This window comes from Spea bombifrons, chromosome 8 (assembly GCF_027358695.1).
Source record: "Spea bombifrons isolate aSpeBom1 chromosome 8, aSpeBom1.2.pri, whole genome shotgun sequence".
Classification (NCBI taxonomy): Eukaryota; Metazoa; Chordata; class Amphibia; order Anura; family Pelobatidae; genus Spea; species Spea bombifrons.
This window is the reverse complement of record NC_071094.1, coordinates 20,861,572-20,878,776: the sequence shown is the minus strand read 5'-3', so window position 1 is coordinate 20,878,776 and position 17,205 is coordinate 20,861,572. Positions and strand designations below refer to the sequence as shown.

Sequence of the window (17,205 nt, the reverse complement as noted above, 5' to 3'; positions counted from 1 at the left end):
CATTAAAGATTCTTTCCAATATAGGTGTAATTAGAGGTGCTGCAATTTTAAAAAAACAAAGCTGAAAATCCGTCGGGCCGGGAGCTTTATCTTTTTTTCATTACGCTTATAACTTTGCCAATCTCGTGTGAACAGCGCATTTAGTATTTCCAACGTGTCTGAGGACATAGATAGCAAATTTAGCTTAGTAAAAAAAATTCCTATATTCTTCAGCAGATAGGTTTAGTTTTGGGTAAATTCTATAATACTTTAAAATAAGAAGCATTTCCTGTGTAGACAAATAAATTCATCCATTGTATATGACAGGGGCATCCAACATGGGGCCCGCGGGCCAAATGCGGCCCGCGTGACCCCCGAGGTGCGGCCCGCGTGAGATCGGCAGCCAGGATCACAAGCTATGCCGCTTACTTGTGGGAGGGTCTATTCTCTGCTCCAGTCCTGTCTCCTCTGTGGGGAGAACGAGGGAGGCCGCGCCCCCTGCTGAAGTCTGTGAGCGGCATCGAGAGCTGTAGTAGGTAAGGGGGTGGTGGAGGTTGTTTGAATGAGTGTGCCTGTGAGGGAATGGATGTGTGAATGAATGAGTATATTAATGAATGAATGTGTGTGTGATAGCATGGATGCGTAAGTGCTGGAACCTAGGCATGATGGGACTGTGATTGCTGTTAGCAATCACACTCCTATCATGCTAAGTCAGCCAGTACATGCTGAAACCTGGCTAGCTGCCCCCTTGTGTATTGATGCTGCCAGCAGTATGGGGTCTGCACTTACAGCCACCCTGTACCAGCATGTACTGGCTGACTTGGCATGATAGGAGTGTGATTGCTAACAGCAATCTGCTAACAGCAATCACAGTCCCATCATCAGGTTCCAGCATTTATTGGTTGCCTGGGTATAAAAAGAGTGTGTTTGCTGTTAGCAATCACACTCCTATCATGCCAAGTCATATTGTTGATTTTTTTTGTCCAATTGTGGTGTGTTACTTTTAATAAAAGCATGGTTACACACTAAAATTGGACAAAAATTACTGGTACAATGCCCAGCCAACCAGTACATGCTGGAATTTGGGTATGCCTGATATTGCTGTTAACAATCATAATATATCATTTTTTTGTACAATTTTGGTGTGCAACTTACTTTTATTAAAAGTATGTGGGGGGTCATTTTCAATTTTTAACTTATCCAGAATCCTGAATTTGTAGTCACAAAACTTTCTAGGCCCAGAAATCAGTGAGAGGAAAAGTAAAGGTTTTGTGTAATTTACTTTAATCTGCATATTTTATTAAAGGCCATATTTTCACACAGTGCGGCCCACACACGTATACAATTCTGATGAAGTGGCCCACTGCAGAAAAAACTTGGACACCCCTGGTATATGATATTCATTTTATTTCTAAGTTTTACATTATTTGAAACATCTCTACCTACCTGATTGTTGCTATAGAACTGTCTATATTGTAGTCTTTTTAAAGACTTTTTGTTTCGTCATCTAATTTCAATTTTATATCTTTTTGTATTATTTTTATTTCCTCACTTAAGGTATTAGAGGGGTTTATTTTGTTTTGATTTCCTAATTTGGCCAAAGCCAAACATAGGTCATTTAATGATTTACCTCTATTTTATTTATTTATTTATTTAAGTTCCCTTTTTAATAAAATAGCCCCTCATAAAGCATTTTAACGAACACCATAATGGTACTGCTGTACTCAAGAGATGTTGCTGAACACATATCGGGCTGTTTGACAGGGACATATACCAGGAGTGGTAAATTTATACCTGAAGAAAAAAAAAATACATTTTTGACAAAGGCTGGTTGTAAAATGAGTGCATGGAAAGGGTTAAAATACCAGCATTTGCAATACCTAGTAAATGTCTAGTCTTCAAATAAGCATTTTTTTCCCCTTTTGTGACCAAGTTGTAACACATTTGTGGTGCTAGTGTTCAGCTGCAATTTTCATCTCTCCCATTTAGTTTTATAGTTCTTTCTCAGGACAAGAAAAGTTGTTTTTTTTTATTTAAAAAAAAAAAAAAAAAAAAAAAAAAAAAAAAAAAGAACTCTAGGTCTTCTGACCTCTTCCCTCTCTCCATTCCCACAGTACTGCTTCTTCTGGATTCTTAGTCCGCTTGTCACTGGTTTCAGCTCTGTTGGCCAGACCCCCCCCAGAGTACTTCCACCAAAGGGCAGAGCAACAAGTGTGGACAGCCTTTTCTCCATTCCTCCAATCAATATCAACCACGTTGATGTACCTTTCTTCAAACAGTGATTTATTGTATATTTTCTATAGTACAATGTATCTGCCTGTATATTATTGTAGGTTAAATGATTTCTGTATTTTGCAATATGTACAACTGGATATAAAGCATGATTAAACCAAAAAAAAAATAGAAGACTGGCTAGAATGTTTGACCAATATGGGAAAATCACGTTTGGTGCCCATGAGCAGTGATATCTAAGCCTGTGTTTAAGCATACCACAATATCACATCAGGCTCCTCACTGTGTAAAACCATCCAAATTCATCATTTGTGCTTTTATTTAAAATTGTAATTAATCAATCTGATACCGCTATTCAAATTATTATGAACAGGCATTTTAACATTTTTTAAGCACAATGAAAACCTTTTATACAAAGCTTTACAGAAAAAAAATCTTCAATAATTTAACGAAAAAAAAAAAAAATCAAGTTTGCGTAATAAAAATAAGAAAACCCTACTAAATTGTCTCTTTAAAATCACATGTGAAAATACCAAAGCAAGATAATACTGGCAAGGGTAACAGCCATTTGTTAAATATAACATATGCAGGGGTTAGTGTCCATTAAAACACATACTTGATATGGCTAACCGCAGCAGTGAAGCATGCTCCTGTGGCTTGTAGTTATGTACATCAATTTCACAGTCTCTGTTGTCAATAGTTTCTCAGCATAGAAATCAAAGATTTACCTTAAAGCTACCAATCAGTGGGTTTCTACACATGGGCACTGGGTCTGAACAAACCTCTGCCCGCAACTTTCACCTAGCCAGTTCTTGAGCCGACTGGAAGTAAGCATATCACATGCATGATCTTCTGCACAGAAAATAGTGGGAGAGTGCGGAAAGGGCCATATGCATTTAACATTTAAATGTTAATTTTAAGAAAATTTTAAACAGTGTTCCTTCTAGGCCTTTTAGACAAACAGTACAAACTTTCTATTTATGCATTCTATTCAAGTTTGCATTTGAATTACATTAATGTTTTCAATTATTTAGATGGTACCATCGTATGCGGCCTAGGCATGCAGGGGGACCCGGCTTCCATGATGTGTCACAGGCCACTGTTGAGAGCCCTGCCCTAGCAGGGCAGAGGGAAGAGCATGGTGCGGGTGGGATGTGCAGGAGGGTCCTAAAGAATGTCCCATAAATGTAATTGGCAGGCTATGCAGTCACTTCTTCCTCGTACAAAGTTGATATTCAGGACCAACGCTTAATTTGAAACGCATTCAGCAACAGTTTCAAATTTTAGGCTTTGGAGCATACCACACATCCATCTTTCTGAAATATATTTCCAAAATATCGGTGCATGTCACAATGTGGTGAACAAACACAATTCCAAAACTCAGGCACCAAATACAGCGGGGGCATCCATGAGTACAGAGTTGGAAAAGTAGCACTTTTTCACATGATACGTTTGTGCTTACACAATACTCTCCTTGTTGCCATTCTTTCCATATTTAAATCCTCTGTTCTTTCTGCAACAAACACACATAAGGAAATCGGACACATTGTGGCTGAAAAGCGAGCGACAGGGGTGAAAGTACTGATAGAAGAGGAGCATGAAGGCAATGGCAGTCAAATATCCCACTACAAGTTGTACTACCAGGAAAGGGGAGCAAAAATATTCAAACCCATCCTCTTTGTAAAAGTACCATAGTAAGATGAGGGCTGCATTCTCCATCAACCGTAGGGAATAGTGGAGACTTAATCTCCCCCAATTTTGGGCCTGGTCAATAAGGTCCCTTTCCGCTAAATTGAGCTGAACAGCAGACCAGCAGAACATATTGATTGCCGAATAGAGCAAGGTTACTGTCCCCAGTACGGTCAACGTGCCAATCCAGCTAAAGTTCTTTTCAACGTTTTCAGGTAAACGTGCCCCAGTTCTCCAGAAGCGTATCCATGGCATAAAGAAGAGCACTACTAAATTGGTCAGTACCACAGCAGTGACCCAAGCTTTTAGGGCTGAGCAAAAAAGCACTAGCACAGTGACACGGGTGGCTATCTCCAGGCATCTCCACAGCAAAACGCACAGAATGGCTGGCACACTCAAATGGAACTTGTAGTCATCATACTTTATCTGGATAGCTAAAACATTAAGGACTGAAGCACCATACGTCGTAGAGGCCAGAGACATGGCCATAAGAACAGCTGAGAAGTAAAAGAAATGTAAAATTTAGTATTACAATACAATGTATCATTCTTAGATTAATGCTCATGGTTTTATTTTTATTCATTTTTAATTTTATAATACATCTTTTTACTTAAATTTGAATTTTGGATTGGGTCATTATTTTTAATGTATTTATCTAGTTGGAGGGGTAAAAGTTAGTTGTTGGGAACCTGTTTTTTTTTTTTTCGTTGTTTTTTTTTTTTTTTTTTAAATTGAAAACCTTTTGAGGTCTTTAAAGACCTCAGAGTTTCCACTTTGAACTGGATGGTCATTGTGACATTACTGGAGATGTATTTTTAATATAATTTATATTTTTTAACCATTTTTATTTTTCAAAGATGAAAACGGACAGACCCTCTGGGGACCTTTTTATTTTCAGTGTTTCTGGTGAGGACTGGACTGACACTGCAGTTATTTTGGTGTATTCTTGTGTCAAGCACTGTTCCATGGGATCACTAAGCAAGAATCTAGCAAAAGACCCTCTGATCTCCCATGTTTCCTCAGTGGTGCAAGAAGAATGATACACTATTATATTATTATGTCCTATAAAACAAGCCATAGATGACCAAGGATATGTCTTAGGGTCACAAAGTACTTAACAGAGCACACTATGCTGTAGTTTTGTGGTGGTGGGGGGTTATGTACACCGGTCAAATCAACTCAAGACTTATATCAAACTTGGACACGTTTATTTTTTTTCAATATAGTATAATTTTAAGCCCCACTTGCTTTTATTTTTAAAGGTTTGCATGCTGCCCGTTAATGGCTCACCTCGTGCTGGAGGAATGTACCTCTCCAACACACTGACATACAACTGGAGGGTAAGCTGTGGAGTGGAACCCAGGAACGCCTGCACAACAGCTGTACGTTTGAAGGCATTGCGATGAGTAGCCATCCTCCTCAAAGAATGCCCCACTTCACGCTCTTCTTCTTCTATTATACCTGAACGATGCAAATGTTTTTTCCGAGAGATACTCACGTAGGGCTCCTCCTCACGACCCATCTGAAAGTAAACTACTAAGGCTTCCACACATCTAGATGACAAGAGAAGAATATTTTTATAAAACCATTCTTTAGATTAAAAAACAAAACAAAAACAAAAAAAGATACGGGTTCGGCAAAATTAGGACACAATTACTTTCAGAAATGGTGTTTTGCTAAGAGGCAAACCCAAAAAACTGGCAAGTGAAGCCCTTTGACCTTGGCCTTTTTTTAATGCATAGAACACTGAGCAAGCCTGTATGTGATTTCATCATTTTGACCTTTTGGGTTATATAATCATGCGATAAAAAAGTATTACACATATTCATCAAGAGTATGGCTAGAGAGTGAATAGGTGTTGGCACATGTGGAAACCCTAATTCAAATGATTCTTTGTTAATTCTACAGAAGATATGACTTATCATCCATTTAAAATGTAGTAACAAAATGGAGAAATTTAGCAGTTGCATTTTTAATGCCTACTATAGGCCATCAATAGTTATTATACTTGCAATTAGAGTATTTTAGTACTATATGTAGATGCCAGCCAACACATGTACTCTTTCATTCAAACAGTGTTTGTAGTTTGTACATTTTAAGCAACATAAAACATGTTAACCTTGCAAAACAATTAAGCTGATGCTCCTTCACAAACTATCACCATCTCTAGTCAGCACTCACGGACATTGATGGTACTTTGGGTCTGTAATACAAGAAACTTCTTACAGCTCTCTTCATGCTTACGCAGAGCATGATGATAACTGTAGTCAACAGTAGGCGACGTTGCCACTGGGATTTTTTTTTTTGCACATATAAAAACATAAAATATGCCAATATATATGTAAATACGTTGAATGCCACTACAATTCCATGTTGCAACCAGTAGGCTTCCTGGAGCCTTCCCTGGCAGGACGCGGCCAGGACTGCCCATTGACGTCAGTGGGAAACACCCCCATTTAAAGGGAAAATGGGTGGGTAGCAGGTTGCGTCAAGACCTCGCTCCCGCGACCCAGAGGATTTAGGTCTCGACCCTTCCTTGGGCTACTTTTGATTAGTGCTGACAGCTGCATCCAACAAGTTCAGATGCTTACGCTTGTCCATTTTTCCTGCTAGAATCGGCGACAGGGTCATGGGCGGCCAAGGCTCACTGATGGACTGACGGCGAAGGCTGGCCCGTGTGGTCAGATTCAACAGATGAGCTACTGTAGCCCAAATTGCTGAAAAAGTTAATGCTGGTACTGATTGAAAGCTGCAAGAACAAACAGTGCATCACAGTTTGTTGCTGACCCCTGTCCACTGCTGAAAGCACCTACAATGGGCCAGTGAGCATAAGCACTGGACTACGGCGCAATGTAAGAAGCCAGCCAGGTCTGATGAATCACGTTTTCTTTTACATCACGTGGATGGCTGGGTGCGTGTGGGTCCCTTAGCTGGAGCATCTGTGGGATATGCTGGACAAACAAGTCCGATCCATGGAGGCCACACCTTGCAAAACAAAAAGGATCTGCTGCTAACGTCTTAGTGCCAGATTCTACAGAACACCTTTGGTTGTCTAGTGGGGTCCATGCCTTGGCGGGTCAGGGCTGTTTTGGTGGCTAAAGGGGGACCTACACAATATTAGGCAGGTGGTCATAATTTTATGGCTGATTGGTGTAGAAGCAGTTTTAAGTCTGGCATTCACCAACCATGCACTCTCTCAGGAACCACTTCAGCTCATGTGCAGTAAACAGTGGCGTAGCTACAGGGGGGCAATTGCCCCCCCTAGGTTAATCCTTGCCCCCTCTGTTGCCCCCCTGCCGAATTTGGAATAAAGTCGCAATGCGACTTTAAATCCCGTCTTTTTATTTATTTATTTATTTTATTTTATTTTTTATGTGGAGGAGAGAGGGTGCAGCCCGCGAAGGATCGGCAGCCAGGGCAACCGATCTTACGTGGGCCGCACCTCGAGGCCAGGCTACTTACCTGTGGGAGGTTCTTCTGTACTGCATAGAGGAAGCGGAACCTAGCGGAGTTCACGTGACATCACATGACTCTGCTCCAGTCTTGCTTCCTCTGTGCAGTACCAGAGAACGCAGAGGGAGGCCGCGCCCTCTGCTGAAGTCTGTGAGCGGCATCGAGGAGCTGCAGTGCAGGTAAGGGGGTGGGGAGGGTGTTTGAATGAGTATGCGTGATTGAGGGAATTAATCTGTGAATGAATGAGTATATGAATGAATGAGTGTGTGTGTGTGATAGCATGGGTGTGTAAGTGCTGGAACCTAGGCATGATGGGACTGTGATTGCTGTTAGCAATCACACTCCTATCATGCCAAGTCAGCCAGTACATGCTGAAACCTAGCTAGTTGCCCCCCTTGTGTATTGATGCTGCCAGCAGTATGGGGTCTACACATCACTTACAGCCACCTTGTACCAGCATGTACTGGCTGAACTGGCATGATAGGAGTGTGATTGCTAATAGCAATCACAGCAAGCACAGTCCCATCATGCCTAGGTACCAGCATTTACTGGTTGCCTGGGTATGATAGGAGTGTGATTGCTGAAATCATTTAGTGGAAAAGTTATTTATGGTGTTATAATATTTATTTCAAGGATTAGTCGCACTCAATTGCAGCTTCAGGCTTCCCATGATCAAGTATTATTTTAGCCCAATAACAAAAGTATAATTCCATAGCGCATTACTTTTGGAAATTATGAATGCCCCCCCAGTTTGACTGTGGTATCTTGTGTGCCCCCCCTTTATATTGTTTCTAGAGTCGCCACTGGCAGTAAACATAGGAACACTGCATGATTTTGCTAGAGAGAGGCATGGGGAGAAGGAAAACAAGACAGAACAACACGTACCAATTTGCGTAAGTTTTAAAAATGAACTTCAATAGAAATGTGTTTAAAAAAAATAAGTATAGGGAATGGACTTGCATTATTAACGTATCTGGTAAAATATCTGAGACATATGCATACAGTCACATATTTCCTGACATCATATATAGTTTTAAAAATAAACATGGTCATGAGGGGGTTAATCCATACGTATTTACATCCAGCGTTACACTGACGTGGGAAGCGTTTGCATTTGTTTACTGTACTCTCGATGACAGACACGCGTGTACATCGTGTATTGTGATACCAGTCGTGTTTTGGGAGAATGGGGAGATTTTTTTGTTGTTGTATCTATTCATGTGTCCGCAATAAAAACACAGACATATCACTCATCACATAGCTGCACGCATTATTGCTTCATGTATGTCATTATATATATACATACCTGACGAGCGGCCCAAGTTGCAATAGGTGCATAAACAGAATAAGGGGACGATCTCTCCCGAGGTCCCGGTGGATGAATGTCAACGTAAGCTGCACCATGACTGAAGGAACCAGCAGGAAGACAATGGTCAAAGACATCCAAACCACATCTTCCGTTCGGCTGTACTCCGCAGCTACTACTGCAGCAGCCACACTTTCCGCACAAAACAGGACCGTAGATGTCAGGATACTTAAAGGAGGATGGGTCTTGGATCGAACAGCCACATAATCTCCGTTCTGTACAGACTTGTCGGTGTGTGGAGTCTCGTACACAGCGTCCATCCTGCGACAGACTTAACACCGCGTCAAAGTGAGCCTGCTGGGGCAAAGGGACCTCAAAAAAAATATGCAGAGTATACGGGGCCAGAAAGAAGGCGCGGGAATTGGCAAAAAGCTCAAGCAACAGCTGGTTGTATTGACACAATCAGCAACTTCTCCAGAGACATGTTCATCAAGAAGCAGATAAACTGCCTTGTTTTACCGTCTTTGATTTCCTTTTTACGCACTTTAGGGTGGAGACCAGTGAAACCAGGGCTGTAGTTTTCGTGCTAGAGTTCGGTCCGGGATCCCTTCGCAGCCGGCGTCTGGCTGATCGCTAGCAGCAGGTGTGTGCACTTCTCTGCTGGGTGACAGATCCCACCCATTGGTTAGTCTGCGCCTGTGTGAAATAGCATTAGGAAATTTGTATGAGCGAAGAAAACATTATATTAAAATAGTTACTTGGTAACACTTTCTATGTAAATGTGTTTTGTGCCATCAGGGCGATCGCGGACATGCATATTCTGTATTTAACCGAGTAGACGCAAGTTAAAAGAAACCTTTCCCAGCTCCTTGTACAAACACTTTGTTTCCCATTAGGGATTAAATATAAGGCGAAAACCCCTTGGTCTTGCGCGCGTGCATTTAAAGCAATTTACCATTAATATGTGTATTTTCCACACGAGCGATCGCAGTGACACGGCTCCTTTAACAGGGCGATGGCTCGCGTTCGTGTACACAGATGCGGCGCCTCCTTACCTGCGTTCCTCTCACGCTTTCGTCTTCAGCTAGCTGCTGTATCCCTCTCTGCTTATTTCTAATTTTCAGGTATATTTCTTCTCCCCCAGGGATTATTTTGCGGAGTAACCATGACCCCGTCCTCTCTTCAGGCATAACCCATTGCCTAATATAGCCACAGACCGACTATAGACATTGCTTGTCGGTTAACTCTTTGACTTCCTGTTTGCATTGCTTGCTTCTGGCAACAGCTGACTTGAAAGCAAGCAAAGCAAAGTATTTAGAACCCTGCCCAGGCAAATTAAGGCGGTTGCAAGGTAAGACTTGTATAAATAGGCGACAACATGCCACAAGACATTTTCTGCAGTCCCTGTCCTTACTCACTACTCTCTTTTTTATTTTATCACTTGTCTTGTCGTTTCTGTTCTCATTATTATTTCGCATAGGGTCAATTGAGTGCTTACGGTATATTGTATAATATAAATATCCTTACAATAAGGCATGTGGTAAATGTTAAAAATATACTCAATTGTCCAGAGCTATAGAATCCATACTGTATTTATTCTTCATTGTTTATATCCTTATCATTAATATTAAGGAATATGTTTTATATCTCACTTTAATCCTTGTCCTTCTGACCAAGTAGTATTAATTCATTCGTGTTTTTATAAGGCAGGTGAACTTGTTTGTTGTCCATTTAATTATCCTGGGGCCACATTGTATGTATATCAGACTGTAACCGTGTTTGTGTGCACACATTTTCACAATTTACTGCGAAATAATCCAGAAATCCCCTGGATTATATATATATATATATATATATATATATATATATATATATAAATATGGATTTGACTAATTCAATGATTAAAGTCAGTGTATGAATGGAAGAGGATTGGAAGCAGATGATACTTGATACATTTTATGAATGAATGTACCCATTGTTTTGTCTTACTAATAAAAACGAGGCTTCTGTAGCTTCTTTCTTAAGGCCTTGCATTACATTGGTATGGGAATTCAATTTCAGGCATTTGGCAGACATCCAATGGGATTACATGTGCTAAGGTTTCTCTTGTTCATTGAAATACTCACATACACATACATTTGTGTAGTGCACATTAAAATGTACTTTATTTCTGTAGTGAATGAACCCAAGTCAGTATGTTATTTCTGTAGTGAGCATATCAATACAACTTTATGTCTTTGGTATCAAGGGAGATTTTAAACTAGCAGTGACAACCAAAACTATTAAGTGGAATTCAGACTCCCACATCTGTGAATACAATTTCCCTCCATTCTAACATGTATGTGTGTATGACAGTCCCCACCACTGCCCTACTGTTATTTATGTAATAAAATGAAACGACTCAATACACTGTTGACAGCTTCTTTGACGGAGACCCATCACCATCCTTTACGCATATCTTTTTAGCAAAGTCTAATATGCTTTATAGATCTTCTGCTTCTATTCCTGTTTTACCAATCCCAGTTCCTGAGTTGCTACCCTGACCATTTCGCTTTTAAATGTCCAATTTAGAAATGAGTGATCTATTATCAAACCAGCTGTCTTTGGAAAAATTATAAACATTGCCACCATCTATCCAAATTCACTAGTGTGTAGCGGAGCGCTCATCTTATGCTAGAAAACCTTATGGGAATCAATAAGGAGGTAACCCTTATATGCCTTCCATGGACAAAATGTAATGTAAATAAATATACCGTATTGGCTCGGATATAGGCCGCCCCCGTATATAGGCCGCACCCTAAAGGTTTGGTGCTTTTTTAAAGAAAAAGTTTTTTTCTTTAAAAAAGCACCAAAAAACATGCTGCCAGTCTGTCCTCTCCCCCCCCCGAGATATGCTGCCACTCTGTCCTCCCCCCCCGAGATATGCTGCCACTCTGTCCTCTCCCCCCCCCCCCCGAGATATGCTGCCACTCTGTCCTCTCCCCCCCCCCCCGAGATATGCTGCCACTCTGTCCTCTCCCCCCCCGAGATATGCTGCCACTCTGTCCTCCCCCCCCCCGAGATATGCTGCCACTCTGTCCTCTCCCCCCCCCCCGAGATATGCTGCCACTCTGTCCCCCCCCCCAACTTACCAGAGCAGACTCCCGGGTGTCTTGCGGGGCCGGAGGGGGACATCTATGCACATCGTGTATACAACTCCCGGTGCCGCAAGACACCTGGGAGTCTGCTCTGGTAAGTTGGGGGGGGGTGTAAAATGCATCGTGCGGACGTTCGGACGATGCGCTTAGACAACCTCCCGTGCCGGCACTCCCCCCGTGGGAAGAGCAGGCACGGGAGGCTGTCTGAGCGTATCAGACAGTAGGATACAGGTCCCCTGCACCGCTGCCTGTATCCTAACCCCGCTGCCTGCCCGGCGCCCGGGACCGCATGTCCCGGGCGTCGGGCGCTAGACCCCGAATATAGGCCGCACCCCCACTTTAAAGACTTAAAGTGGGGGAAAAAAGTGCGGCCTATATTCGGGCCAATACGGTATATACCGGTATATCCCAAACCAGTGTCACAGACTGGGTCAATACAAACGACTGTAAAGACCCAGAGCGCCCAAAGATGGAGTTCAGGAGGTATTGCGCAGTAGTGAAGTTGGACAGGACCTGGTGCAGGGCGACCACACTCACCCGGGTGTTGAGCACCTAGGGTTGTGCAGCCACATACCAGCGCCCTGACATAGCAGCAGATGTAGTCCAGAACAGAGCAGAGCCAAACTTGGCTGGATGTGGAAATCCAAACTAAACTTGGATCTGACAAAGCATCAAAACTTGGAGATATCCTGCAGGCACCCTGGAACAGGCATGAGACATAGCACTGGAATCATGTGCAGGATGCTGCAGGCTGGGAGTAAGGAAGCTAAGCAGAGTATCAACAGAAATGTAGCAAGCAAGGACAGAGCATGGAACAGGGAGACCAAGCAAGGAACATAACCAGACAAGAAATACATGATACAGGGCACAACAAAGGACAGGGAACAATGCAAGGAACACAGGGGAAGGAGTGAGGAGCCAGAATCCTCAGGTGCTTCTCCTTTAAGCAAGGATAGGACATCTTAACTGGGACATGGGGAGAGGAGAGAGGAACCGAAATCCTCAGATGATTCAGGGAAGGAGGGCAAAAGTACATAAGAGACAGACAAACATGAATACAGGAACTAGCCTAGGACTATGAGATAACAATTGGAGATTCCATCACATCATATGGCCATAGTATGTTTAGCCCACCACTACGCCAAAGTACTCCAATGATGGTGGGTCCTAATGCTAAGCCCTGCATACGAAAGTACTGATAAACTAAACATTGAATCCAAACACAGAACCGAGAAGGACATACCTTTAGACTGCAGACTGAGACAAACAGAACAAATGGGTGGGACACACCTTATAAAGGAAACAGAGCTGAAGCTAAGAGCAGACTGGAATCAAGGAATCAGAGGTACAGAACAGGAATGGATCACAGCAAAACATGGGAACTGAGGCAAGGCAGGGAAAAACAGAGATATGCAGCTCCGCAGCCTGGATGGACCCTGACAACCAGTTAATCTTTCTTAAACTAAGTACAGTAGTTCACAGGATCTTGAAATGCTTTTTTTTATGCACCTACCATACACTGGTAATAACCTTGCAAATGAAGTTTAGTAAGCCCAAGAATGATTGAACTTTGATTAGTTTGTTCAGTGATAAAGCCTATCCAACCAACACCCAAGTTTTCTATAATTGTTGGCATTAATAGTTACCAACTATTTGTTGGCAACAAAAGTTTACCTCTGTTAATCTCATGTTTAAAGTTAAAAAAATACACTCATTGTACCTTCTAAGTCGCATCAGGTTTACATCTAACTCCTCTGCGGGCAAGTAAGTTTGGGTGGTAGGTAAGATCTTTGGCAGTTCTGTCATGGGTGGCATCAGAGCACATCAGTAAGAGATCATGTCATGGAAGGGACAAAAAGAGTTGAGTAAAAAGCCAGGTCAGCCAGTGTGAATTCTGAAGGCTAGAGTAATCTGCCAGCTGAGTTGAGGGTATGCCAAGAGTCCAAAAGGGTGCATGGGGTAGGCTTGGTTAGTCCACTGTCCATCCATACACAGGTGCGGTGGTACTTATAATAGGTTAATTGTAAATAGTCAACCATAGCACCCAGTGTTTGTTGGTGGTCCTGTAATGACACTACTCAGGTATGCAAGCGAAATGTAATTTGAAACTTTACCTTTTTGTCTTTTACTCTTAATACTATATTGTAACTGCCAAAGAGTCAAGGGATTTTTCTTGTAAGAGGAGAGTTATACATTTTGGTATTATAGGGAGCATAGTTTAAATCCTGCAGGAGGCCATCCAAGGTCTTCCTGCAGAAGGGTTGTGCCAGGGGCGGTCTCAGAAGGACACTCAGGGGCAGCCTAGCTATGAACAATTTTGAACCAATATGAGGAGGCAGAAACGTAGCAGGGTCATATAATGCAAGGTTACATGGCCTTGCAGTGAAATACAGTGTGTCGCTGGGGTAAGAAGGTGTGTAATACATTTTAATTACATGACTCCTGGGTCCGGTCACGACAGGTTTAATTAGCTAATTATAGTTAATGTCTGATGCCTAAGTTACAAATCATGTAACACATATAGATCGCTGTGTCAAATATATAAGGAAACTCACAAGCACATAAGAACAACATGGCGAACGACTTCTGTTTAAGGTGCCTGGCCAGCATCATGGAATAGAGGGCCATCCGGGGTCACAGAACAGAAGCCACCTAGAGATAACACCATGACGCCCATGGAAGATTTTGGAAAGTTCCCCCAATGGCTATAAAAACCCATGGCCGCGACCACAAAATTTGAAGCCTTGCCTACAGTGTTTGCAAGAAGGTGCACGGGCAGCCCGGGACAGATCCATGGATCCTTGTGTCCGAGACAAGTGGCTTTTCGCAAAGGATTGTTCTGAGGGGGTTCCCAGCCAATATATATTGATATTAGCCCCTGCAGCCAATATATATTGATATTAGCCCTTGCAGCTGGTGTATTTTAATATAAGTCCCTGCTGACAATATATATTAATATTAGCCTCTGCAGTCAATATACATATATATAAAATATTAGCCCCTGCACCCAATATATATATATATATATATATATATATATATATATATATATATATATATTAGACCATGCTGCAAATATATTTTATAGTGAAAAAATTGGACCCTACCCAAGCATTTACTTGAAAAACAAAATAAAAAATTGCCACACTGACTGCAGGGGAAGACTGTGAGAGTCAGTACAGTCTTCCCTCCTTCTGACTGCAACATGACATTGAGAGGTCCTCTCCCCGTAAACATTCCAGAGTCCATTTGTCCCCTCATCCACTAAACCACACCTTTCTCTTACTTACTCCCTGTAGTTCAGGTAAAGATCAAATAAAAAACACATGGAAACAACACGTGCAATTGAATAAGACATAAAACTCTGTACATGCAGGTATACATAAATAATGTATGGAAACATAGCAGGTATAGATCAACAGAACACACAAACCCAGCATTGCAGGTATAGATCAACTGGAAATCACATGTAAACTCAGCACTGAAGGTATATATCAAATAAACAACACATGGAAACAGCACTCCAAGTATTGATCATCTGAAAAATACAAACCCAGGTTTATATAAATAATGTATAAAAACGTAGCATACCAGATATGGATCTACAGAATAACACAAAAACCCAGCTTTGCAGGTACAGATCAATTGGAATTCACATTAAAAACTCAGCATTAAAGGTATAGATAAAACCCCCAAATTACAGGCATAGATCACAGGTCTCACACCAAAGCCAGCCCTGGTGTCCACACTGCCCACATAGAACCTGACCAGCACCCAAATTACACATAGGACGTGCCATCTTTCTCCCCAAACAGCCCAGCATAAGTCAACATTGTCCCCAAACAGCCGAGCGTATACCATCTTTGTCCCATAAACATGCTACCTGCCATCTTTGTCCCATTCAAACCAAACATCCTAAGAATACTGCAGAGCTTAAGCAGTTCTGTAAGAAAGAAACAAAATTCTTGTGCAGGTCTGATCTGCAGCTACTAGATAGCTGCCAAAGGAGGTTTGACCAGTTAGAAACATAGAAACATAGAAACATAGAAAGTGACGGCAGATAAGAGCCAGAAGGCCCATCCAGTCTGCCCAACCTCTGAGTACTCTCCTTTAGTACTTGCCCTTATCCTATATCTAGCTTGGCATTATGCCTATCCCATGCTTGCTTAAATGACTTTACTGTATTAACATCTACCACTTCCACTGGGAGGCCATTCCATGCGTCCACTACCCTTTCCGTAAAGTAATATTTTCTGATGTTACCATTAAACCTTTGCCCCTCTAGTTTATGCTTGTGTCCTCTTGTTGTGGTTTTATTTCTTCTTTTAAATAAACTTTCTTCCTTTACTTTGTTGATTCCCTTTAAGTATTTAAATGTTTCTATCATATCTCCCCTGTCCCGTCTTTTTTCCAGGCTATATAGGTTAAGATCCTTTAACCTGTCCGGGTAAGGTTTATTTTGTAATTCATAAACCATTTTAGTAGCCCTTCTCTGCACTTTCTCCAACATATCTATATCCTTCTGGAGATATGGTCTCCAGTACTGTACACAATACTCCAAGTGAGGTCTCACCAGTGATCTGTACAGCGGCATGAGCACTTCCCTCTTTCTACTGCTAATACCTCTCGCTATACAACCAAGCATTCTGCTAGCATTACCTGCTGCTCTACTGCATTGTCTACCTACCTTTAAATCCTCAGAAATAATTACCCCTAAATCCCTTTCCTCACACGTTGAGGTTAGGACAGTACCAAATAGTCTATACTCTGCCCTTGGGTTTTTATGCCCCAGGTGCATTACTTTGCATTTATCCACGTTAAATGCCAATTGCCACAGCTCTGACCATTTTTCCAGCTTACCTAGATCGTTTGCCATTTGGCTTCTTCCTCCAGGAACATCAACCCTGTTGCAAATTTTTGTGTCGTCGGCAAATAAACATACCTTTCCATCAACACCATCTGCAATATCACTAATGAAAATATTAAAGAGAATGGGTCCAAGTACAGATCCCTGAGGTATCCCACTGGTAACAAGACCTTGTTCTGAATATACGCCATTGACTACAACCCTCTGTTTTCTGTCACTCAGCCACTCCTTAATCCATTCAACAACATTGGGATCTAAACCCAGAGATTGCAGTTTATTTATAAGTCTTCTATGTGGGACAGTGTCAAAGGCCTTACTGAAATCCAGATACGCAATGTCTACTGCACCACCTTGATCAATTACTTTAGTCACCCAATCAAAAAAATCAATAAGATTTGTTTGGCAAGATCTTCCTGAGGAAAACCCATGTTGTTTTTGATCTTGAAAGCCATGTGACTTCAGATGTTCAACAATCCTTTCCTTTAACATTGTTTCCATTAATTTTCCCACTACAGATGTAAGACTAACTGGCCTGTAGTTGC

At 41.8% G+C, this 17,205-nt stretch overlaps 1 protein-coding gene across 1 annotated transcript; it reads right to left on the bottom strand.

Annotated features, from left to right (window-relative positions):
- Window positions 1-3,520: 3,520 nt before the first annotated feature.
- Window positions 3,521-9,171, bottom strand: XKRX (XK related X-linked). The gene is made up of 3 exons (XM_053474195.1): window positions 8,660-9,171; window positions 5,191-5,453; window positions 3,521-4,397 (listed from the first exon to the last, which is right to left on the bottom strand). Exons 1-3 carry the CDS (start codon window positions 8,977-8,979, stop codon window positions 3,670-3,672), a joined length of 1,311 nt encoding a protein of 436 aa, XP_053330170.1. The 5' UTR covers window positions 8,980-9,171; the 3' UTR covers window positions 3,521-3,669.
- Between the last annotated feature and the right edge of the window lie 8,034 nt (window positions 9,172-17,205).